Here is a 24,755-nt window from a genome sequence, read left to right on the forward strand (position 1 = left end):
TCGGTCGTGCAGGGCATGGATAATATTTGACAAAGAAGGTCTGGTTGGCGACACCAGGATCGCCATAAAAAACTGCCATCACGATTCAAATATTCATATTTCGTTGATAAGTTTTTTTGTGAATGTGTTAGGTTTCAGAGTGCATTGGTTTGGTGTTGAGTGAATTTGTTGCAGCATGTTTCATGTCTTCATTTGTACCCACAACGCTGATCGTTCATCTTTATCTTTACTACGATTCTTCCCTGTAAATGCTATTTCTGTTGGGCAGGAAAACGCATGCTTTCTCTTTTAACAGTACTTCTGATCCTATTGATTCCCCCACTCAACAAATCAGAAATATCCATTGAGTTCTATTTTCTTAATACCACAAAACCTTTCTCATGCTATGCTGTGGAAATACACCACACGTTTCCAAGGGATCTATTTTCCGAATTCTTTTGTTTGCTTATTTGTAGCCTGATTTTATAAGTTATACGAGAGAAAAAATACGACTCGCTTCATTTCTTCAAAGTCAAATTGTTAATTAAGCGAAATAATAAAAACTAGAAAACTTAGAACCAATGAATATATAGTCCTACTCCTATGTATAGAATTCATTTATTAAAATGGTTGAAATAACCGACGTCAATCAAAATTAACAGATTATTTGTCATTACAACAAGAAAATTATAAAAACATAAAAGACTGTATGAAATCAACAAATATTAAACCCCTAAATTGTCACGGATGGTTTGTAAGTAATAAGAATCTCATAATTTAACTAATAATGTTCCCTAACGTCTTGTAAGTTGCTTGGTAAAGAGAGCTTGGAAAGGGTAACTGTTCTAGTATAGAGGTGGGGGTTTCCCAGGAAATGCTAAGATGCTATGCAAGGAATCTTTAAAATAAAATTGATCGGGCTGAACCAGCTAATCTTTTATCGAGCCTAAGCAAAAGCCGGTCGACATGCTTAATTAATCATATATGTGCAACCAGCTTAATAAATGGTCAGCTTGAATCATATAATAAGTCCTGGTTTTCAATATTCTGTTATAAGATTTATAGCTGCAGTAAGCGTCAGTTTTGTCCCGTGTAGAATTGGATGTAAGACGCTATTGGAGGTATTTCTGTTTTGTGATTCGTAGCTTCCAGGGGGCCCATTCGCCCAGTTATATTCGATATTTTCAGCAATCGTGCTGAATCTGAAACCTTTTCTGAAAGATTTTATCATTTGATAAATACCGTATTTTTGGCGGCTATAACAATTTATGTGTTTTTAAACAATGGTAAGTTTTCATCCCTAAGCAATAAGTATGTCATAATCTATTATCTATCCATACTTTCTCAACGTTGCGTATTCCACAAATAATTCAAAGAGTATGACGTTAAATATCAGAACAAGTGCAACGTGACAAATAGTTCTATTACGGCCGTAGTCTAACGACCAGGAAGTTTGTTAAAATAGTATATTTATACGTCCAGATTCTTGACTCAAGAAAGTTGAGGGCAGTGTGAGCTTACCTGTTTCTAGAGTTGTCGCCTGTCCGATGTGTCTAGGCTCTAATTTTATCGAACATCCTTGATGTCCCTTCATGTTCCATCTCTCCTGAAATATGACATGTTATTGAAAGTAAAAGTCACGCTCTGCTGAAAAATGTGAAAGTTACGTTTGAATGGTTGGGACTAATACTGCAGTTACCTGTTACAACTGGTAGTAACACAAGAACCAGCCGATCTTAATTCCATTAAAAAGCCCGTATTCTAGCGGAGTCAGTGTTAGATTGGAGGTGTAATAACACGCAACCAAGTGATCAGTGATAATAACTCAAGAACGGTTTGAGGACGTCATTTATAACTTACAGGGGCTATAAGGTATCACCTCCGGGGTCCGTTAAAATGTTCACTCGGGTGATAGCATTAGCATCATAACGTTTAAATAACAAATTTTCTTATATCGCTTATTTTTTCATACTATCAACCTGTTCTTGGTCTCAAAGTGAATTCATGCGATTTTGATCTTGGATAACCACGCAAATTTGCTTGAAAACCTCACATCAATCGTGTAATGATAAATTTAGTGCGGGTGTCACGTGTTGATTGGGTACCTGACCGGCCTGCTCACGCGTGAGCATGCTGCTGAGTGCTGATCACCATATCAGTTAATGAGATGATCAGCTGATCCCGCCAGCTGATTACAGACGATATCATCCAGCTGTTGACAAGGTGGATCTCATGATCGCCACGCAGCTCCTGGATAAATTAGAGCCTAGATATTTTGGGAGTCGATTCTGAGCACAATGTGACAATGCACTAAATTTAAACGATGAGATACACTCAGCAGCAGCTCCATAAGCTATTTAAGAAATCCAATTTGTACCCAAATTAACTAAAAAAAGCAGATATCAAGATGCGATCTTCTCCAGGAGTAGGAGGCACGTGGCTGTTACCTTACCGGACTTTATTTGAACGGATATAAATTACATCCAATAAGATAGTAATTCGACATTCATTACACTATTGTATTACTATTAGTATTATGTAAGGCCGAAGAGTCTCACAGTACACAGTAGCTGTCCTCAGCCCACATGAACTTATTCATGGTCAATATTTAGTTGTATTCCATTTTCCAGTCTTAGCTTGGGTACATCACGCAACCTCTCGCCCGGTGGTTGCTACTTTCCCGCACCGCATTATAATAGCACAACTTTGCTCTATAAACTTTAATATTTCTATTTGACATATTGTAATATTTTGAACATTGTTTGGTTCAAATGGCTCACGTTCGCGTTCGAGGACATGATCATTTTTCATTCATGGAGTGTGTGGGTGGCGAGACACCACGTGATAACCCTGCTTCGTAAGTGCTGAAGAAGCGGGATATTATGCGATCTATTTTCTTATTTACACCATATATAAAGACTTGCCAGACGTTGCGTCGCTGCTAACCTGGGGACCGCCTTTCTGTTCATAAACATATTGGATATATGGCGGAATTGATTATTTGAATTGACAGGCTGAGCGCCGCCCAGTAACGTCGCTGCCCGACCCATCATCTCATGGTAGTCGTACGTGGGACGGTGGAGGGATTTCATGATGTGCGAAGCCGTACAAAGAAGAACAGGCTGGAATCTAGTAATCTTCCCTAAATACTCAAATTTAGAGATCTGATTCAATTTGGGGGAGCCTCTAGAATCCAGCGAGGTGTATTTTGTTTTTGAGGCTCCTAATAATGAGTGTGCTCTTATATTATTAGCTAATGTCGATCAATCGTCAGGGTCTCTGTTTGCACGGTATATAGTGGAGGAATCAGTGGGGCCGATCAAAAGTGACTTAAAATGGCATATATTTCGATTTACTCAAAGGTTTTTCTATTTTCTCCATACGGTACAAATTTGTATGCCATTTTGGAATTTAAAATCTAGAGAAATACATTTCGATTAACTCAAATGTTTTTCCATTTTCTCCATACATTTTGGAATTTAAAATCTAGAGAAACTATTCTTTAACAAAGGTTTAGCCTTATAAATTAAATTCAATATTCATCTAGAATCTAGACATCATTTTCATTGTTGTATTTCGACCTTAGCCCTTTTCCCTAACCAAAACTAGAAAACTCAAAACCAGATTATTAAAATCGTCCACCCTCTCAATCACGAGGAAGGTTATATACAGTAGTTAGCTCTGTTCAGAAGTGAGCTAGAAATTATATGAATCCCCGAGACCGCTCTAAAATCTAAATTCAATCCAAATTTTAAATGGATAGATTTTAAACTTCCATTATGAACGTAGAGATTTAGAATGCCTGGGTTCCATCCGATTGAACCCAGGTATTCTCTACGTTCATAATGGAAGTATTTAGCTTAGTCATCAGTTTGATGGTAAACTGCTCGGTGGCATTACAAAGTAACATTACAAATTTATGTGGTTAGTGAAACTTTGAATGAAATTCTTAAGTGGGTAGTTGTGGGGTTAGTTCGGGGGGTAAATTAACCACAACCGGGCTTTTACGTGAGTAATCCCCATTTCTGGAAACTGCACTTTTAACCATGACATCATGCTGGGGCCGGTGGGGATTGCAGTCCTAAGAGAAAGTTCAGTAGTGCGATTGCTGAAGTGTCTATAATGAAAGTGAAAGAGAAAGAGAAAGAGTATTGTTTTCTTGTCAAGTACCTGTTTTCTAGCGTCGTGTAGAGGTGGTTCCTCAACAAACAGAGTAGAGCTGGTAACTGTTGGAGAGGACACGTTTGAAGAGGATGTAGGAGACACGTTGAACTGAACTCCTGAATTTGAAAACGGTTTACAAGTGGAAGTATTGGCAGATTGATTACTAAAGTACTAACCACGAGGTTTATGTTGTACGTTTGATCTTCTAGCTGTTTGACAAATGACATGGTGTTTAAATGGGAACAGATAACGCTGATAAATAATTAACAGATCACTCTTTGAAAACATCTTAATCAAAATCACTAAATTTGTTTGTATCAATAAATTTTACTTCTTATCCAATTAAACCGTTGTGTCATTTGTTAAACTGGAAAGGTTCAGACCAGTTTTACAACTAAAATCGATGTTATTTACCGAAAAGATACCGGTCTTTGCTGTGTAAACTACCGTATCAGTATTGCTTATTGTTGTCTAAACTAAACTCGGAGAACGTTTAATTATCCACTATCACCTTAGTACGTGCAACTCTTAAATAACCACTCCCTTAGTACGTGCAACTCTTAAATAACCACTCCCTTAGTACGTGCACCTCTTAAATAACCACTCCCTTAGTACGTGCACCTCTTAATTAAATAACCACTCCCTTAGTACGTGCACCTCTTAAGTAACCACTCCCTTAGTACGTGCACCTCTTAAATAACCACTCCCTTAGTACGTGCACCTCTTAAATAACCACTCCCTTAGTACGTGCACCTCTTAAATAACCACTCCCTTAGAACGTGCACCTCTTGAATAACCATTCCCTTAGTACGTGCACCTCTTAAATAACCACTTCCTTAGTACGTGCACCTCTTAAATAACCACTCCCTTAGTACGTGCACCTCTTAAATAACCACTCCCTTAGTACGTGCAACTCTTAAATAACCACTCCCTTAGTACGTGCAACTCTTAAATAACCACTCCCTTAGTACGTGCACCTCTTAAATAACCACTCCCTTAGTACGTGCACCTCTTAAATAACCACTCCCTTAGTACGTGCAGCTCTTAAATAACCACTTCCTTAGTACGTGCACCTCTTAAATAACCACTCCCTTAGTACGTGCACCTCTTAAATAACCACTCCCTTAGTACGTGCAACTCTTAAATAACCACTCCCTTAGTACGTGCAACTCTTAAATAACCACTCCCTTAGTACGTGCACCTCTTAAATAACCACTCCCTTAGTACGTGCACCTCTTAAATAACCACTCCCTTAGTACGTGCAACTCTTAAATAACCACTCCCTTAGTACGTGCAACTCTTAAATAACCACTCCCTTAGTACGTGCACCTCTTGAATAACCATTCCCTTAGTACGTGCAGCTCTTAAATAACCACTCCCTTAGTACGTGCACCTCTTAAATAACCACTCCCTTAGTACGTGCAACTCTTAAATAACCACTCCCTTAGTACGTGCACCTCTTAAATAACCACTCCCTTAGTACGTGCACCTCTTAAATAACCACTCCCTTAGTACGTGCACCTCTTAAATAACCACTCCCTTAGTACGTGCACCTCTTAAATAACCACTCCCTTAGTACGTGCACCTCTTAAATAACCACTCCCTTAGTACGTGCACCTCTTAAATAACCACTCCCTTAGTAGGTGCAACTCTTAAATAACCACTCCCTTAGTACGTGCACCTCTTAAATAACCACTCCCTTAGTACGTGCACCTCTTAAATAACCACTCCCTTAGTACGTGCACCTCTTAAATAACCACTCCCTTAGTACGTGCACCTCTTAAATAACCACTCCCTTAGTACGTGCAACTCTTAAATAACCACTCCCTTAGTACGTGCAACTCTTAAATAACCACTCCCTTAGTACGTGCACCTCTTGAATAACCATTCCCTTAGTACGTGCAGCTCTTAAATAACCACTCCCTTAGTACGTGCACCTCTTAAATAACCACTCCCTTAGTACGTGCAACTCTTAAATAACCACTCCCTTAGTACGTGCACCTCTTAAATAACCACTCCCTTAGTACGTGCACCTCTTAAATAACCACTCCCTTAGTACGTGCACCTCTTAAATAACCACTCCCTTAGTACGTGCACCTCTTAAATAACCACTCCCTTAGTACGTGCACCTCTTAAATAACCACTCCCTTAGTAGGTGCAACTCTTAAATAACCACTCCCTTAGTACGTGTACCTCTTAAATAACCACTCCCTTAGTACGTGCACCTCTTAAATAACCACTCCCTTAGTACGTGCACCTCTTAAATAACCACTCCCTTAGTACGTGCAGCTCTTAAATAACCACTCCCTGTCTCCGATGTTGCATGATGATGCACCGAATGAATCGATTAAATCGTAAATAGGGAGCATATTTAATCCATCCATATTATTTAAATGTCTCTGATACTTAACCTTTAAACCCCCAATCCGACACTTCCACTTCCCCTATTATATAAGTAAGTATATACTATATAAGTATATTTATCACATAAGTAAATAATCATATAAGTATTTACTATAGAAGTATTTAAGTATATATTTGTATTGTATTGTATCGGATGCCATCGTGGAGTAGGTAGTCTCCTGTACCTTTTCCGCTTCGACATAAAAGAAAAAAAAAACCTAGACTTGCAACCTGCAATCCGAAGGTGACTGCAGCCCTTACAGAAGACTATAAGGTCTTCATGCTTATAGCATATAGGTATATAAGCATATAAGTATATAATTATATAAGTACAGGGTGGGCCAAAAGTCAGTGTGCAAACGTTGGGTCTTATACCTCCGCCGTGTTTTATATTTGAGAGCTGTCGCTTTGCAGATGGCATACTGTACTTACTGGTTCGAGGATTCCGTCGTCAAAATTTGAAAATTCGAATATTTTAGACCACGCCCATTCAATATTAAAACACCTATATTGTTTTCTCTGAACATGCTGAACGCCTAATTTTTTCAGAGACGGTAGATTATCAAATGTTGCATATGATCTGAAAACATGAGGCAAAACGGATTAGAAATGACGAAGTTATCAAGCATTTTGTGTATCTCGTTAACAAAATTGACTGGGTGATTATGTGACACCGTGACACGACACCTTAATTGGGCACCCTTAACAATTCCCATAATGTTTAACGGGGTAGTTAACGGGGTCACCTTATCACGTGATTAGGTAAACCAATCACCTGATCACACGTAATGAATAAACTCGTTATGCTTCATATCTCGGTCATCTGAGAAGCTACAGTTCTAATTCTTTCAGGACAAACGTAATTCGAATGGCCAAACACAATTCAATAACATTTAGCTTGATCCGACTATCCTAACTATCAAATAAATGTGAAAATGAACCTCCATTTGAAAAAAATGAACGAGTTTTTTTTTTCGAGTTGACAAATTCCTCGAACCAGTGGTGGTACTAAGTCATACCAGAGGGAAGTATTTCGATTGGGCACTCAGTGACTGAGCTATTAAGGCCAACGTTTGCACACTGACTTTTGGCCCACCCTGTATATAATTATATAAGTATATAAGTATATAAGTATATAAGTATTTAAGTATTTAAGTATTTAAGTATTTAAGTATTTAAGTATATAATTAATATTACATAATTATTTGAGTAGTTAAGTATAACAAGATAAGCATAACCATTCCTTTTAACTAATGAACTGGAACCCCAGTTCGACTATTTAATTTGTAGCTCTGTAAAAACATAAATGATTATTTCTCCCGGTAACCATGGTGTCTGGTTTCGTAAGTAGTCACGCATAATTGGGCGAATATTAAATTATGGCCGCGTCACAACCCTTTATAGATGCTTATGAGATATTTAGCGTTCTTCTTGGTGAAGCGGAGTATTCAAAAAACATAGCTATACGAGGCTGCACCCCACCAAACCTGTTAAAACTGAGCCATACTCTGATCAGGATAAACTGGAATTCTTTAACATTGGCTCGTCTAAACGTTATGTTAACTTACTTAACTAATGAACTGGAACCCCAGTTAAAAGAAGTCTTAAATTGCTGAAAAGTAAATACATTATTGGTAGTATCGACAAAGCTTCTGGTAATTTTGCATTTATTTGTAAAAAGTTTTATGTAAAAACTCTTGTCAATGAAATGGGTTGTGATCCTAATACTCTAGAATGTATAGGTAATGATACATATAAACCCTGTAGCGAAGACGAGACTCATTATGTCAATAAAATATCTGAGAGTCTAAAGGAGAGATTTAATGTACAAGTTGAAGATAAAAACTTGCGACTAGCACGCATCTTCTGGAACCCTAAGCTTCATAAGAACCCTTACAAAGCGAGGTTCATTGCAGGTGCCCGTTTTTGCGTAACGAAACAACTTAACGTCTGAAACTTTTGAGGAAATACTTCAAGAAATACTGCGAGGCAATCTACAACAACAGCGGTATAAACATGTTTTGGAGCATAGATTCCTCAAGTGAATTCCTCGAAGCTATCAAAAATAGCGATGTTTATAATATACAAGTATATGATTTTACTACTCTTTATACCAGATTAGACTTGATTGAAGTAGAGAATATGATTAATGAAGTTGTTGATTTAATATTTTCAGACCGTAATAGATATATTTGTATTTCTAAAAGAGACAGTAATACATGTTTCTTTTCCAATAAAACCTATGATTCTCAATTCTCATGCCTGCTTTAGTCAAGATGACCTAAAAGAGGCTGTTAAATTTATTATTTATAACACTTATGTTGTCTTCGGTGGGATTGTATTCATACAAACCAAGGGTATTCCTATGGGTGGAAATTCAAGTTCCCCTATAGCTGATCTCACTGTTGGCAAAAAGGAATTTAATTATATGAAACGTTTACTTCAGGAAAAGAAAATGGGATTAGCAAAGATATTATCCAATAATAGACGATATGTTGACGATTTATCTATTATTAACTACCTTTACTTTCATAAATTGACTAAAGATATTTATCCTAATTCATTGGAGATGGAGCGAGCTGGTTCCAATAATAAAATCATTAACTACCTTGATTTAAATATTAATATTTCCACAGAAGGACTAGAAATATCAGTGTATAACAAAACTGATGATTTTAATTTTCATGTTGTATCCCTTACATTTCCTCACAGTAACATCCCAACCGAGGTTGGCTACAACGTTTGTTCAAGTCAAGTTCTTAGATATGGTAATGTTTGCACTAGATTGGATATCTTTACCTCCCATCTTCACAAAATATTTAAAATTCTAATTGATAGAGGATATAGCCGTGATAGACTGATTAAAGGCATTAAACGTTGTCTGAGGAAATATGATAACGTTTTCAGGAAGTTCGGTATTCTAGATGACCATAACATTATTAAAGAACTCCCCTGATATCTTTTGATTTTATTGAAACACAGGTACTAACTCTGCTAAACTGAAAAAATTCTGAAACTCAGGTGAATAAGTGTACAACGTGCTAAACCGAAGTTCAGAGTGACCAGTGAAAATGGGCGAGCGTACCAAGTGTCATTTTAATTAGAAGTTTAAGTCAGTGATTTATTATTGAAGCTTGTAATTACAATAACTAATGCTCCTATAAATACTTTAATTAATTGTTTGTTCCATTATTCTTTTTCCTTCCTCTTTTCTTTGTCATCCCCTTTAGTTTTAATATTCTTGCTATAAATGGCTACAGCTAACACTATTAATGCTAAGTACCAAACAACAAGTGGGAGGTGGATCGTTGGTATACCATTAAATCGATTTAACATCGCAATTCCAGTCGCAAGCCTGGGACCATTACTACTTACTAGCATAGTCACAACATCTACAAAGCTGCCATATAGCCTGACTGACAATTTTCTCGACTGATTGACAATGTTTCTTCTTTTCCCCATTTAGAATACAAAGATTAGTACATTTTAGCTTATGATTAATACTATATTTTTACCTATAGTTTACCTAGATTACTGGAGTCTGGAAAGCTTAATAAGACGTTGTATAATAAATACCTGAAGATGAATGAGTGGGGAATGGTGTTTGAGGCTGTTGTGACTGAGGCTGCTGCTGCTGCTGTTGCTGCTGCTGCTGCTGCTGCTGCTGTTGCTGTTGCTGTTGCTGTTGCTGTTGCTGTTGCTGTTGCTGCTGCTGCTGCTGCTGCTGCTGCTGCTGTTGTTGTTGCTGCTGTTGCTGCTGGTGCAGAGCTTGATAGTACCCCATTTCTCGCGTGTAACTGGCCAAATCACTGAAAAAAAACGGTCCGAACTGTGAAAACTGTGAATATGGTAGTTTTATTTGATAACATACTAGAGTTATTACCAGATAAAATTAATGCGAGAAAGAGGGAAAGGGATAAAATTTGAGAAAGGCTGGGGTCAGCCGCATTTTGCTGATCAGCTACATCAGAAAACTTGGCAGTGGAGACTGTCCCCCAGTCCCCCAGTCCCCCAGTCTCCAGTAACCGTATAATATTAGGACTCACTTATAATAGGGGTTATATCTGTAACCATGGTAATATCCTGCTGCGTCCTTCAGCACGTCCGACATAGCCTGTCTCCCGTAGTTGTGGAGGGTGTTGTAAGAGATCTTGTCCTTCCCTCTTGGACCCTGGTTTTGTTAATGTCATGTGAAGGAAATTCCGATTTTTACCTTGGTGCTAAGTAATGATGATACATTTTGCACTTTTTACCGTTGAAGTGTACAGTTCAGCATTCGAATATTTAAGAGATGGTGATAATATCATGAAGGCAAACATAGTGTTAGCAGTTAATATTTCATAATAATTTTTTCTGGTTTTTTATTTCGGCCATCATCCCAAAAATGTTAAAACGGCCATTTTTGATTATGCAACCTTTTCTTCCGCTGATTTTAGACCCTCCTTTACTCAAAAACTGTGCTTTAATCGAGTACGCTAGGGCTAATAATAGTTTTAAAAGTATTAATGGCGACTGGGAATGTTTCAAAATGCACTCAACTATATCTGACCTCAATAAACGCAATTCCATATTATCTTGTTAATGGTGACTGGGAATGTTTAAAAATGCACTTAACTATATCTGACCTCAATAAACACAATTCCTGATTATCTAAAGGCAGACATCTTTGATCTGTTCAAAGGGGAGGCCGACTAAGCGGGACGCACATTGCCCAATTATTAGGGGTCAATCATTAGCGGGAAATCATTAATGGATAAAATTGCAATCTTTAAACACCCCAGTTTACTGCTTGAGAAACGTTCAAGATCCTGAAGCCCAAGAATAACTCATTAACTTGTCCCATTGTTCGATTATATTCATCCCTCTACTTTTCGACTGAATATAATACTGAATTGCTACGGTTTAACACTGGTGTGACAAATAAAAGCCACTTTATTAAAGCTTTTAAACTTACAAGTTACAAAGCTCTCCACCAGCGAGGGAAGTTGCGCAATCAAAAATGAGACAATTATTCTAAAGCTATAATAGCCTGTTTAAAATGTTTACAACTTGTAAAGTTGTATAAACAGGAAAATGTATGATAATGTAGGATAATGTAGGATAATGTAGGATAATGTAGGATAATGTAGGATAATGTAGGATAATGTAGGATAATGTAGGATAATGTAGGATAATGTAGGATAATGTAGGATAATGCCTTACCTCAGAGGATGAGGCTGCGTGGAGCAGTGAGACGGAGAGGTTCTCCTCCTTAACAATGTTGCACAAGTAGCTCGGATGGGACAACTTGTTATCTCCAGATTTAGGACTCAATCTGGAGGGACTACTCCCTATAGGTGGACTTAGTACCTGGAGGATATAGTTCTGTTAGCTGGTGACTGGTATTTGATAATTATAAAGATATGATCATATTAATTCTAAAGATGCCAGATTCTGCATTTTATGATTTATGTTGATTGTTGATGAGTTCCGTCAGGGATCATTACCATTCTCCATTCACCGTAGTTTAAAATCTTTAACTTGAACCAGATTATAATAATTCTCACATCTTTCCATTTAATTTTAACGGTGGTTTCCACCGAATCCGCAATATTTAACTCAAGCCAACATGGTTCATCAAATTAGTTATGAACAATATCGTAATTAGTTTCCGCTGGAACTTAAAGCTAAATAGTTGTCTGGATTTGGTAAAATGATGAATTACTAGTTTGGCGGGAAATACGCTGCCCCATTATCAATTCAATCCGAAATAATATTCGAAGTTGAGTCTTCCAGAAACAGAATAGTTGTGCCTCGGCTCCCTATTTTTAGTTATTCAGTAAGCTGATAATTAGAATGAGGAGGAACACGTTGTAAGTACATGGTTACCTAAAATAAACAGCTCAATAAACTCTTAAATTTAATTATCTTAAGAGCGACAAATTTAGTCGACCATAAATGTAGTCACAAATTTTGACTAAAATTGTTGTAAACCAAATTGATTGAGACTACATTTTTCGGCGACTAATTTAAAAGCAGACCAAAATTTCAGTAGAGCATATAATATGACATGAATATTACTGAGCTTACATTGTTAATAATTAATATAATGACATCACCGTTCCTACTGCTGAACTACTTTCACTATAACACGTGTAATCCACTGTTTTTATGCAGCTTAATCTGTAATGCTCAGACGGGTGCTCATTTGCATTGCCGAATTGATAGATGACATTTTATTTTACAAATTATTTGTTTAGCTTCTTTATTGCAACAAATTATTTAATCAATATACCTGACGTTAAACTTTTAAATATGATTTGATGTGCGAAATCGGAAGAGAAAAAACTAGCTAAATAAAGGAAAAATCAAATAAATGGAATGGAAAATGGTCTTGAAAAGTCGAAGAAGGGACTAAAATTGTTGTAGACTAAAAATTTGCGAAATGTGTGACTAAAATTATGGTAACCAAAATGTTTATAACAAACATTTATTGGCCTTAAGGTTATCATTGTTAACAGGATTAATAACCGGTCATTGTTAACAGGATTAATAACCGATCATTGTTAACAGGATTAATAAGATTCGTCAAAAGATTCGTCTTATCAAGCTGATTACGATTATGTAAAAATTATTTCAAAAAAACTGATACATTTTAAGCCTTAAATCTGCCATTTTTGGCCCTTTTTTACGATGAATTTTACTAACTCGTTTGAGGCCACATTTCATAGCTTAAATCTCAAATCTGAGAGAAATCCTACTCCAAAAAGTTTTATATGATCATCAGCTACACTCACAAGAATTTTTAAAGCGTTATCTGCTGACCCGGGTGATTGGTAAAATGTACAACTTTAGAAGTAGGCAAAAATTTCAATTTTTCGACCTTGTTTGGTCTGTAACTTCGTCATTTATTGTTCAATTATATAATTCTTTCAGGGGTTTCTTGTACGGATTGTAAGTAATGTTCAGTAAAAATCAGCCAAAAGAGTTTTAAAATAACCGGTCAAGCTCTATAGACCTAGCTGTAGAATATTGTGACCTATCGGAAATCTAAACATTGTCTTTTGCAGCAATACTCATGACTCTTGGATCTACTTTTGAGTACAAAATACCACTAAAAAATTTGAAATGCGGCGCCACTTTGAAATCGAATGATCAGATTCCCGGTACCATCTTAAAGTTAAACTGCGGCGAATTTGTTAAGATTCTGACATTTAAACTGTTTGTCAGAAAAATCTTTTACAATTTAACTTCAATCTTAATTCTTGGAGTGTTGTGGGGTAACGTTAATTTATGGATATTAACAAACTTGAAGCATTTAATCGATCTGTCTCCTATAAATTGCAGTCTTTAGGTGAAAATGGAGAGCAAGTGAGTATGATGAGAGAAATTCAACCTCATTACACTCTATGAACGGTCCTGTGAACAATGATCACAAAAATGTAGTGATCTGGATACCAGGTATGACAACCTCCGAAGAGTTATAATTGAATCAACATTTCAGTGATGAAATTCTAGACAGGACGATAATTATCCTTTTTAACCAGGATCAAGCTGGTTCCCTATTGGTCGCGGTCCAGTAGGATGCCGGAACGGAATAACGTGAGCAGCAGTTGTAACTTGCTGTCTCCATAATGGCTCGATCTAATGACCCAGAGTCCCTTGCAATAAATTAACCGAGATAAGCGGGGAAATTGTTTTGCTTCAGGCTACAAATGCCATTTAATGACATCTCTCAGAATCACGCATGATTCCATCGTTTTGAAATATCTATTGTATTTTAGGTCGTGCCAAGTTTCACATCAAGGACAGGCAGACTAGATCACTGGCTACTCAGATAGGTCACGTACAGACTCAGGAAGTGGGGTAGCTTCTATCATCACCACTGACAACAATAACGCTGCACTATGCGATATATCTTCAATGCTTCCTGCCTATTGCACTGTCCATGTCTGTTACACAGAACTCATAGTAATAAGGGGAGCTTGTAAATACATCTGAATGTATACCAACAAGCAAATCATCATCCGAACTGAAAGCCTCGTCTCTCAAGCTATCTCATTGTGCTCAACAAGAAGCAAACTACTAGAGACTCTCGAATTTTCTAAGCTAGTCTCCAGCTATTGGCATTGCTCAACTCAAGTATAAGAGGGCAATATTTTCAGGATTATTACCTCTCTGTCAACGACATCTTCGACAACCAACATAAAACTACTATTGTCAACTGACAACTTTACAGTTTGCAATCTGCACCAAGCGTCTTATTTTAACCTAATAAGCACTGCATCAGACCGGAGTGACATAAAACCTATTTCTTTCTGCTTTGGCTCTTTTTAATTGGTCTTAACATCTCAGCTCCCGGAATTTCATAATTCTTCCCTGATCGACTTGCCACAATACCCTTTCATTTCTTCGGCATCATCTCTTTAGAGGATTGCCACACCCCAGACGTAGGTAAATAATATTTATGCTATCCTCTTGCATGCCATCCAGGTCTTACCAGCCTCACAAAAAGACAAATCAGATAACCAGATAATTTCTGGCAGATTCTAATTCTCAAACCAGGATTTAAACCTGCAAGTGTCAAAAACCTGCGAGATTTAATTGGTGTCTGCAGGTTAAGTTGTTCCAATCTCACCCAACAATTTTCAGAGTACTTTTAACTCCCGCATAAACCATTCATTTAATTTGACGTGTAGGTTATGTCGTGAGCACTAAATTCAATTAGACAACTGTAGATCTTCAAAGATACCACTTACCAACTCGGCTCGACTTGCTAAAAGGTAATAGCACTCACCAGGGTAATTTCTGTCTACGAGACGAAAATATTTGCTGAGATATGCTTCACAGACGATGGGATCGGAGAGGGTATAAAACCTCGGCAAGGCTTTTAGTTGCCAAATCAAACGAAATATAGGATCAAAATGAGAAGCAAGAATGAAATTCATAACGTTTATGAATTAATTGCAATTCTATTTCAAATTTTTTTCCTTCATATAAATTGCTATCATATAAAAAGATCTCAACATTATTTTTGCATCACCGTGTATATCCTGGCACTACGATAAACCGAATAGGAAATTTCGACTGAACTATATAATTCAGATAAGATAGTTCTCTTTGAAAGTGAAGTGGAATGCATTATTGGAAACTACTTCAGTATTTGTCAAAAATTTAGTAAATAAAGTAATTTAAAGTAAGTAAATAAGTAAAATTGTCCAAGATATCTCACCTCAGGGGACGGTACTATAGCGTACTTGGAGTGCCTCTTCCTTTTTGGTCTGTATTTGTAGTTGGGATACTGGGATTTGTGTTGGAGTCTTAACTGCTCTGCTTTCTTTATATAGGGGTTCTTCTGATCCTTGTTCAGTTCCTGGAGGATGGAAATTTAGTTACTTTACAAGAAGATAACAACTTTCTTTAGATTTAATTAACAAATTTCTCGAAATGTAGTTAACAACGCTAGCTCCTTAAGATTAACTTGTTGGCGGACACCACCCGATCAATCTTCTTCTCCATTATTTTTACATATTACGATAACGGGTTAGTACACGAGGGAGGAGGACACAGGGGCGGTACTTTCCTAAAAGGTGGACACGAGGGCATATCACATGATAATAACACCACTATTAGGATAAAACTTATACTTAAGATAAAACTTATACTCAGCAGTGTTTAATCTAAACATCCCAGAAATGTACTCGTATATTAGATATTAGAGTTGAACACTTATGCTTGAAAAGATATCGGTAATACTAATTTATATTTTATAATAGGAAACCAAATAATTAAAGATTTTACACCAATTATGGCTAAAATAGTTTATCGATAAAGTTTCCCAAGTTACAGTTTCGTCCGCAGCATTTTGTAGTAAATGGGGCTGATGTAGTAGCTTCTCACCTATTCCAAAATTTAAGCCATTACAGTAATCTAGACATGTTACAACTAGACTATTAACGACAATCTTCATCTGTTTGGGACTAAGTATGAATCAGATTTTTTGATTGAGATCTTTTAGCGTTAAAATATATTCAATAATTTAATAACTTCTGCACTGGCCAGACTTAAACGGCAAAAATATATCAAACCCTTTATATACCTTTAAGCCTATAATCACAATGTTAATTTAAAAACAAAAGTTAAATAAATTGCGTGCTGTTACAAGTTTATTACTAGTTCGCCAATCAACATTTAGGACGGTATTTGGTTCGGCCCTCGTGTCCATGTTAAAGTGAGTATCGTGGGATCCGCCCTCGTGTCCACCCTTTTAGGTAAGTACCACCCGTATGTACTAAGCCCTCGTGTCCTCTGCTCATTTGTCTACCGCCCTCGAGCCCTTCGCCCTCGTGTCTGGTTCCCAACTTCAACAATAGTTCAAAGTAATCACGTTTTGTTGATTAGTCTATGAGTATTAATGGATTAACAATTTATAGGACTAAGGAACTAGTTGGCACAACCTCTTACGGCTTATCTGTGGCTGTCTAGTGTCTATTTTACCTGGTAAGTGTCTATTGCGCTACGAATTAACGATAACCTCGATTATTTTCCCGCCGAAAAAAATATCGCCCAATTAAGTGCCAATTAAGTAACCTTGAGTTGAGAAGTGGCTGTATACCAGACTCTACCATAATAGATGAACGTAAACATTAAAACTTATAGCTTTCTTTTCACAAAATAACTTAACCGTAAATTTATAATTATTATAAAGTTATACTAGTGGCCTATTATAACTAGTGTAATTTCTCATTCTAACTCCAGAGTTTTGAGTTCTTACTCCAGAGTTCTGAGTTCTTACTTATCCTACAGGGTTTTGATTCCTTATAACTATGTTTTGAGAAAGCTTGCAGCAGACAGAGTTATCAGTTAACTAATTAGTTTACTACTGCAGATACGTCCATTATTGGCGTTTATTTTTTTAGTGCCTACGTCTAAACCACTTCGCTTTTCGGCAAAATAAGTTCGATTCTTGCGTCGTGCGTCCTAGTTTTATTTTGTGCAATTGGAAAATAGCACATGATGTCTCCCCAACCATGGATTTATAATGTCAAAGTAAAGCTAAATGGCCACCTTTGTTAACGAAGTTGTCGAAAAACCTGTATATTGGCTGAGGCCTGAGACTGAGATATGCAATATCTTACAAACCACAATATTTAATATTCACAATATTTAAAGGTCCACACAGTCTATAAGAACTGATAAACTGAAACATGAGTGGCTGAATTTAGAGTATTTTGGAAAGTTTCACTACCCATACGGACTTTGCAATAGTTGACTGGTAAAAGGTCGTTTAAAAGCTATGAGTATGAACTATGAATCAAACGCTGTAGATTAATCGATGACGATAGGAAAAGCATATTTTGTCTTTATGATACACACAGTCCCAAGAGAAAATTTTGCTTCAGACTCAATTATATCATCTAACTTTAAACAATTACCTTCCACATCTGGCCCAATATCTTGCTAAGTTCCGTATTTCTCAACTCAGGTTTCTCATCTGCTAGTCGTCTTCTCGCTATCTGGAGAGACAAAATCATCCAATCAACCGCTAAACATGTCTTAGAATGCTACTATGTTATGAATTACTACTTGGTTGTGAATTCAACCCTGTTATGACTACTACTACTACTGATGATCGCCCAAGAGACAAAATGCGAAACAGATATGTTAGAAAACTTGAATTTTCCTCGCCCGGCTCTACAAAAACAAATAAAATGTCAACGAACCTGTGCCCAACACATAAACGCATTCATCGGTCTCTTAATATGGATGTGTTCCGGTATAATACTCTCACACAAGCCATGGGGATCGTCCAACCCTCCCGCATCGTTCATTATCATGAGCCTGTCCCCCACCATCACCTGTCTTTGTGAACCCTGTGGATGAGGGGTTCTGGGGGCCACCTGGTCTCCTCTTTGCAAGGAGGCTGAGGAGGTGGGGTGTTCTAAGAGCCTGTGCTGCATTGCGTACTGACGAGAGGAGAGAAGCGGGTCCTCCGCGTGTCGTGGGTCCATTATATTTTCTAGTAGAGCTAGTTGGACTGAGAGAATGTATGAGAGTGTGTTTGGGGATAATGGATATGATTGAGCACGGGATGTTTATTTTTATCTAAAATAATTTCTACTTGATGATCATTTTATTTGCATATTGATTGTCCTACTTTTCAAGGTTTGCGGCCGTTCTAATTATGTCTCATGCTCCGAGATTTAAACTTGAACCTCTGTTCAGGAGAAATAAGTGACCAGGCAGGTGGTATTATCATAAGTAGTGAGTACTGAAAATCCCCTGGGACTTCAACCGGGTACTCTAAAATTATCAAACAATTGTCCTCCGTAAAGTGGACCAGTTTAATCAATGGAACAATGTACATTGTTATAAAAGGGCTCAATGACAATATAAACGACATAAACGATCTATACAATGAGCAGCAATTCAATGGCAAACAAGAAACAATGTTATTGATGTGGAGCTCTGAATGCCCAGAACAAACAATTCAAACCGTCATGATGATCATTACGGATCGGTTTGGGTATTTTAGATGAACTCAAACTTTTACCGAGTCAACGGTCACGTGCTCCTGTGAATACATCGCTTTAATAATTTCATTTTCCAATGTCTCTCTCAATTTTTCACACCTGAAGCACGGGCCCAAATTCGAGAGAGCAACATGACTTGCCACTGTATCGAGCCTAACCTCCCCATTGGTCTAGAGCTCTCGACTCAGCATTATATACTTAACTCCAAAACCTTGTACCGAAATGATAAGTGGAGTTTAAGTGCGAGAAGCTCCACCAATCCCCAGTTTCGTCTCCGGTCACCTGACCTAATTATCCTCACTCCAGGTTCTGGGGACGATCTGGCACTGGCCTCATTGGACAATGCCGCCCATGCGAAATATCCCTAATTAAGGTGATGCGATATGTTGCGATATATATACGGGGAATGTTGGAGGATGTGTCAGTCTGAGTGGAGACGTAGGAAGACGTGTGAGCAAAACTGATGGAGAGGGGGCAGTCTGCACAGATGCCACAAATATCTCACCTCTCTCTCCCCCCGGACCATGACTCATCGTTCTCTCCAACTTCAATTTACCCTACCCCTTGAATTACCCGGCATCACTATCTTCATTCTCTGTTTCTCCAGTAGTCAAATCTCTGTAGTAGAATCTTCTTCACCAGGTTATTTTAGGACCTTAATTGTCCAATTAACTGGTTTGTTCAAGTCCCATACTGGGTTACATCATGGATTTAAATAGATTTGTTAAGTTCTCTCCCTCTCTCCGCTCGTCAATTCAGTTGAACGGTCAGTCATGTTAACAATCGTTTGAGACATCAATTGATTGTTGTCAGGACATTCATGTAAGCAACAAAAACAACAGTCCATGACGTCTGAATCTGTTGTTCATCACCACAAAAACAATGCTGTTAAGAACTCCTAACACCAGAGACATCCAGTTCAAACAAAAGCCGAGACCACTAAGAGTGTCGGTGTGATAAGCGATTGTTGCAGCTCAATTAGTGTTATGGGAGATGTAGAATTGGCCCCATTACTGAGTTGGATAACAATGGTCACACTCCGCCACTCCTTCTGCGATGAATTGTTAGCTGTTCCTGCTACCTGGCATTACAGTTAACTAGTAGCACTTTTTGAGGGTAATCGTGGAATATTCAGGAAACGATTTCTGTGAGCGATTCCTTTTAAATCCGGGTCGTTAATTGTTGAATTGTTACGATTCATAAAGTGGGCCTTATTCACAGGTTCCGTAGATCGGAAACTTTTGTCTGTTCAATCTATTGATGGCTGTTTAGAGCTCGCACAGGAAAATAATTAAGCGATCACAGAGATTATGGCTTTCCCTAGAATTCCCCATATCAGTGAAATTTGAACATTAAATGTTAATCGACAGAGTTGGGAGTCTCTTTGAAGATTGAATCATAAAAAAGCCGGAATATCCTCATTAAATTATTTTTTATCCATAGGTTCTCAATGCCATAATATAGGATGGGATAATGATGTTGACAACCTTCCATGTAATTAGTAATGAGTGGAAAGGTCCCAAATGACATCATTTTGATTAAAAGTACGTCTATTCTTACGAAATCAGTCAACAAATTTGTTCCCAGTCGAATTTGGTCTCTTTCGGCTGAAAGAACTGAATGATTATTGTCGAAGTTCTTTTGGAGATCAGTAACGTGGGTAGAAGTACAAACGGTTTATTCAGAACTTTTGAAATGAAGATTTTCCGTGTCACAGATGCCGACAATTAGGTTGAAACTTGTAGACGATTTACAATTTACTTAGCTATTTGAAATTTTAAAAAACAGCATCCTCAATTATATGTTTGCAGAATCCGCCATGTGCAGTATAGTGTATACCTCCCAGGCTGCTTTTTGCGTCATTAAATGAAACCGTTTAGTAACTTCACAGACTCGTTTAGTTATAAATATGATGGGGTGTCGGGGCGATTTGGTGTTTAATGATCGAATTCAATCAATATTTCACAGCAACTCAATTTAGAACGAGAAATATTTAGTTTTTTTGCAGCGGCCTTGAGCTGCTTCTTTACTGGGGACATGAAACGACCATTAATGACCATTAATGACCAGTAATTACCATTAATGACCATTAATGACCATTAATGACCATTAATGACCATTAATAATAATGACCATTAATGACCATTAATAATAATGACCATTAATGACCATTAATGACAATGTCAGTATTGGAAAAAATAAATATACTGACATTAATGGTCATGGTTTTTTGAGCATTTTATGACCATTAATGACCATTAATGACAATTTCAGTATTGGCAAAATAAAAAATACTGACATTAATGGTGGTTGCATGTCCCACTTCGGGCCCTTCTTTACAGAAGCAACCCAGTTGCTACATTCCAGGAAACGATAAAATTCTTAATATCTACACATCGGGCTACTCAACAATTCAAAACTATAATCGTAATACATCTATTGAGTTTAACTACAGCATCAACATTCTTTGAGCACATCAACATTCTTTAATGCAAATCTCCTTTATTGTAACTGGGCATTGCTGAACATGGAGATTTGGATAAAAAACAACCTAAATGAATATCAATAAGAACCAACAGTATCCCAAGAAGACCGGGCAAGTCTGCGAACTAGTCTGCTCCTCGTCAATTTGTCCCCCTAAATGGAAAGGAAAGGACATGGAGATGTACAGAATTTGTTCCGGAATATGAAGTTTTGATATGGAGGCCTGATATGGAGTAATAAATTACACTTTTTTACTCCATACATAAAAAAAGGCACAAGTGTAGTGTAAAAAAATGTAGTTGGTAAGGTGTAAACTGTAAAAAAGTGTAAAAAAGTGCAATTTAGTGTACCTTCTTTACTACACTTTTTGCTTCACCATACACCAAAAAAAGGCAAAACTGTAGTGTAAAAAAGTGTAGTGAACCCCCCCCCCCAACAGCACCCGATTGTAAATGTTAAATTTGCTAATCAAGTAAATATGGCATTATCACGGCATACGAATAATTAGGGGGTAGTCCTTCTTAATCTATTACAATTGTAAATGAATGGGAAACGAGAGCGACCGATTTCATTCTCGGTATCATTCTGCATTTGCGGACGGTCATTCAAATTCATATCATTTCCTTTTGTTTGGGAAAGAGAGACACTGGCAGCGTTCCACTCTACCCATGATTATGGGTTTTGGTCAAATATACTATAACATTATAGTGTAATCAGTACAGTATTTGGTCGAGTACTGGCAGATCGCTTCTGCCAATTTGGTGGCCAACTCATATGGAGAGAGGCAGCTATAAATATGACAAGCTTTTTGAGCTCATAATTCGATAAAATACTTTTTACGACACGTGAGTCATGATTAAAATAATTCTTATCATGTCTATGAGTGTAAGTACTTAATCAAAGTACTTAAGTATAAAATTCGTCGTTTTGAATATTTCGAACCAATCAGTGAACCAATTAGCCAACATTACAAGATTCAGATTAGGGTTGCCAGCCGATATTATCGGCCGATAATTATCGGCGATAATTCTCCAAAAATCGTTATCGATTATCGCGATAATTTTCGAGGATTATCGCGATAATCAACCACCTTTTATTAGGGGAAAATGGCACAGATTTTCTAATTTGTTTCTTTGTTTGTAGAGTAAAACCCCAGTGCTAGCATAATTTACAGTGTAATGGTATGCTGACGTGCTGTGTAGTGTGTATTGTGTATGAATTTGTGGCAATGAAAATTTAAAGGTTGCGTTATCGCAACTAAGTAAGTAGGTGGATTGAACTTGAAGGTTTTATGCTCAGACGTAGTTATTGTTGTTTGTTGAAGCACAGAAAGGAACTCAGACTACAACAAGACAGCAAAAACCGTTGGAGCTCACTAGGTGCAGTATGTTGGAGTGATAACTGCAATGCAGTGAACGACGTTTTATTTGACTTGGAGCTAGGTAATCTAAAACTGGATGCTGAAAAGACTGAGTTAGTTAAAGACATTATCAGTTCTGTGTAAAAGAGACAAAAATCTCGCTCAAGCAGAAGTGATTCTTCAGTCTTTCAGTTTATTGATAGCTGGAAAGATAGAATCGCTACTTTCTCGATCTTTTCTTGAAGTTTATAATAGTCTACGTACACGATATGTTAAGAGAAAGAACCTTAACTTCGTATCGCTGTTAACGTTCTAGAATTATCACGAAGTAACTTAAAGTCTCTGCACCAGCGGTTGTTCAAGTAGTAAGAGACAAACGACGACTGGTTATCAGGACTTACAGGCCATTAGACAACTCGGTACCAAGGATAGATACCCTTGCTCGGGAGATTGACCTATTCACAACTAACAGGCAGGAAACTGAGACTATCTAAGAAATACGCAGTTCATTAAGTCATTATATTTCGTACCACGCCAGCAGACTTTTTTGAATAAACTATGTTGTAACTTGAATGAATATTCGTTAGATTTGCTGATTGTTGATTTTTTTTTAATTTCATGCCATTTTGTTACTATATAATGATGATATTACAAGGTTACATAGCATAGGAGCATAATTAGTATGCAGAGTGCAGACAAATATAACTTCAATTATCTTGCCAAATTTATCGCCGATAACCGATATTATCGCGATAATTACGAAAAAATTATCGATTATCGCGATAAAAAGAATTGTACCGATAATGGCAACCCTAATTCAGATAAAGACGGGTTTTTGTCTGGAAAGTAAAACACCATGCGCTTTGTGTTCTGTAACCAGGATCACACAAACAATGTCACAATTATTACTGGCATGTCTATGACATGCCACATGGAATCATTATGCGCTTCCCACCCTTCCTTTAAAAGCAAACTACGAAGTTTATTAGTTTCAGCTGTGGAGGCCTGTAGTAAATTTTGATCTGGACGGTTTTGCTCATAACTTCAGAATTCAAAACTTTATTAGGATTTTATGTGGTTCTTAGGACTACATTTTACTCGATATCTAACTCTAAGTGCATTAGTAACGAATATATCTCCAGATGGTCCATTTGATACCTATACTATTGATCACTAGATGGGTCGAAGGTCCGGTATGAGTTAAGAATGTAGGGTTTGTAGAATTATCACTTGCTAAACCAGTGGTAATATCTCCAGGAATGATAATCTTGAACATTCACCAGCAGAAATGATGGTCAAAGGCCGGCACTTAACATCCCCATCTGAAATGCCGTATCGAGATACCCCTATATCCTCGAACTACGATTTTGGTGGTCTAGCAGAATGTCGCGCCAGTACTACTTTAATTTATGACGCAAATTTCAAATTTTAATCGAATTTGCAGTCTACCAGTACCAAGTCCCAGTATTCGATAATATTCAATTTTATACGAATATCTAATGTTCAGTATTGTAGTATAATAAAACGGAAACACGAATATTCCACAAGATGGTTAAAATTAAGATGCTGATTACATAAAACAAGAACATTAAACTACTAAATCCGGGTTTTATACTAAACGGGAATATCTGTGAATTAATTGCTGTACTTCCCCATGTCATGTCTGCATACAGTTCCAATTTCGAACGTTGGTCAATCGCAAATTCTAATTCTCTCCAACGAATTTTAGAAATTCTTTAAATGTGAGCGTTTCTGTAAAATTATTTGAGCCTATTTTTTCCTTGTCGATTCAGGGGAGGGGTAATACTAGCAATATTTTTAATAACTAACTACGACACTCAGCACTGATTCGT

The 24,755-nt window shown here is 37.2% G+C and overlaps 3 protein-coding genes across 3 annotated transcripts in view; 1 reads left to right on the forward strand and 2 right to left on the reverse strand.

Annotated features, from left to right (window-relative positions):
* Window positions 1-12,782, reverse strand: part of LOC134816264 (E3 ubiquitin-protein ligase RNF13-like) — an 87,852-nt gene extending 75,070 nt beyond the window's left edge. Inside the window, exon 1 of the mRNA XM_063825024.1 lies at window positions 12,770-12,782. The gene's annotated coding sequence lies outside the window, so the exon portion shown is untranslated. The remainder of the gene's footprint in view (window positions 1-12,769) is intronic.
* LOC134816262 (uncharacterized) overlaps window positions 1-24,755 on the forward strand; it is a 148,120-nt gene that overhangs the window by 2,896 nt on the left and 120,469 nt on the right. The gene's annotated exons all lie outside the window — the stretch shown is intronic.
* LOC134816263 (sex-determining region Y protein-like) lies at window positions 499-18,558 on the reverse strand. Its single transcript, XM_063825023.1, has 9 exons — window positions 18,249-18,558; window positions 17,961-18,041; window positions 15,758-15,898; window positions 11,749-11,895; window positions 10,593-10,717; window positions 10,123-10,355; window positions 4,150-4,259; window positions 1,501-1,585; window positions 499-1,193 (listed from the first exon to the last, which is right to left on the reverse strand). Exons 1-9 carry the CDS (start codon window positions 18,534-18,536, stop codon window positions 1,057-1,059), a joined length of 1,347 nt encoding a protein of 448 aa, XP_063681093.1. The 5' UTR covers window positions 18,537-18,558; the 3' UTR covers window positions 499-1,056.

The sequence above is a fragment of the Bolinopsis microptera genome, chromosome 6 (genome assembly GCF_026151205.1).
Source record: "Bolinopsis microptera isolate Bmic1 chromosome 6, MBARI_Bmic_1.0, whole genome shotgun sequence".
Taxonomy (NCBI): domain Eukaryota; kingdom Metazoa; phylum Ctenophora; class Tentaculata; order Lobata; family Bolinopsidae; genus Bolinopsis; species Bolinopsis microptera.

Coding starts and splice junctions, on each gene's coding strand:
- LOC134816263 (XM_063825023.1), bottom strand. CDS start 18,536: ATGGACCCACGACACGCGGAGGACCCGCTTCTCTCCTCTCGTCAGTAC. Junction 18,042..18,248: donor CGTTTATGTGTTGGGCACAG/GTTCGTTGACAT, acceptor TTGTCTCTCCAG/ATAGCGAGAAGACGACTAGC. Junction 1,194..1,500: donor GGCGACAACTCTAGAAACAG/GTAAGCTCACAC, acceptor AAAATCTTTCAG/AAAAGGTTTCAGATTCAGCA.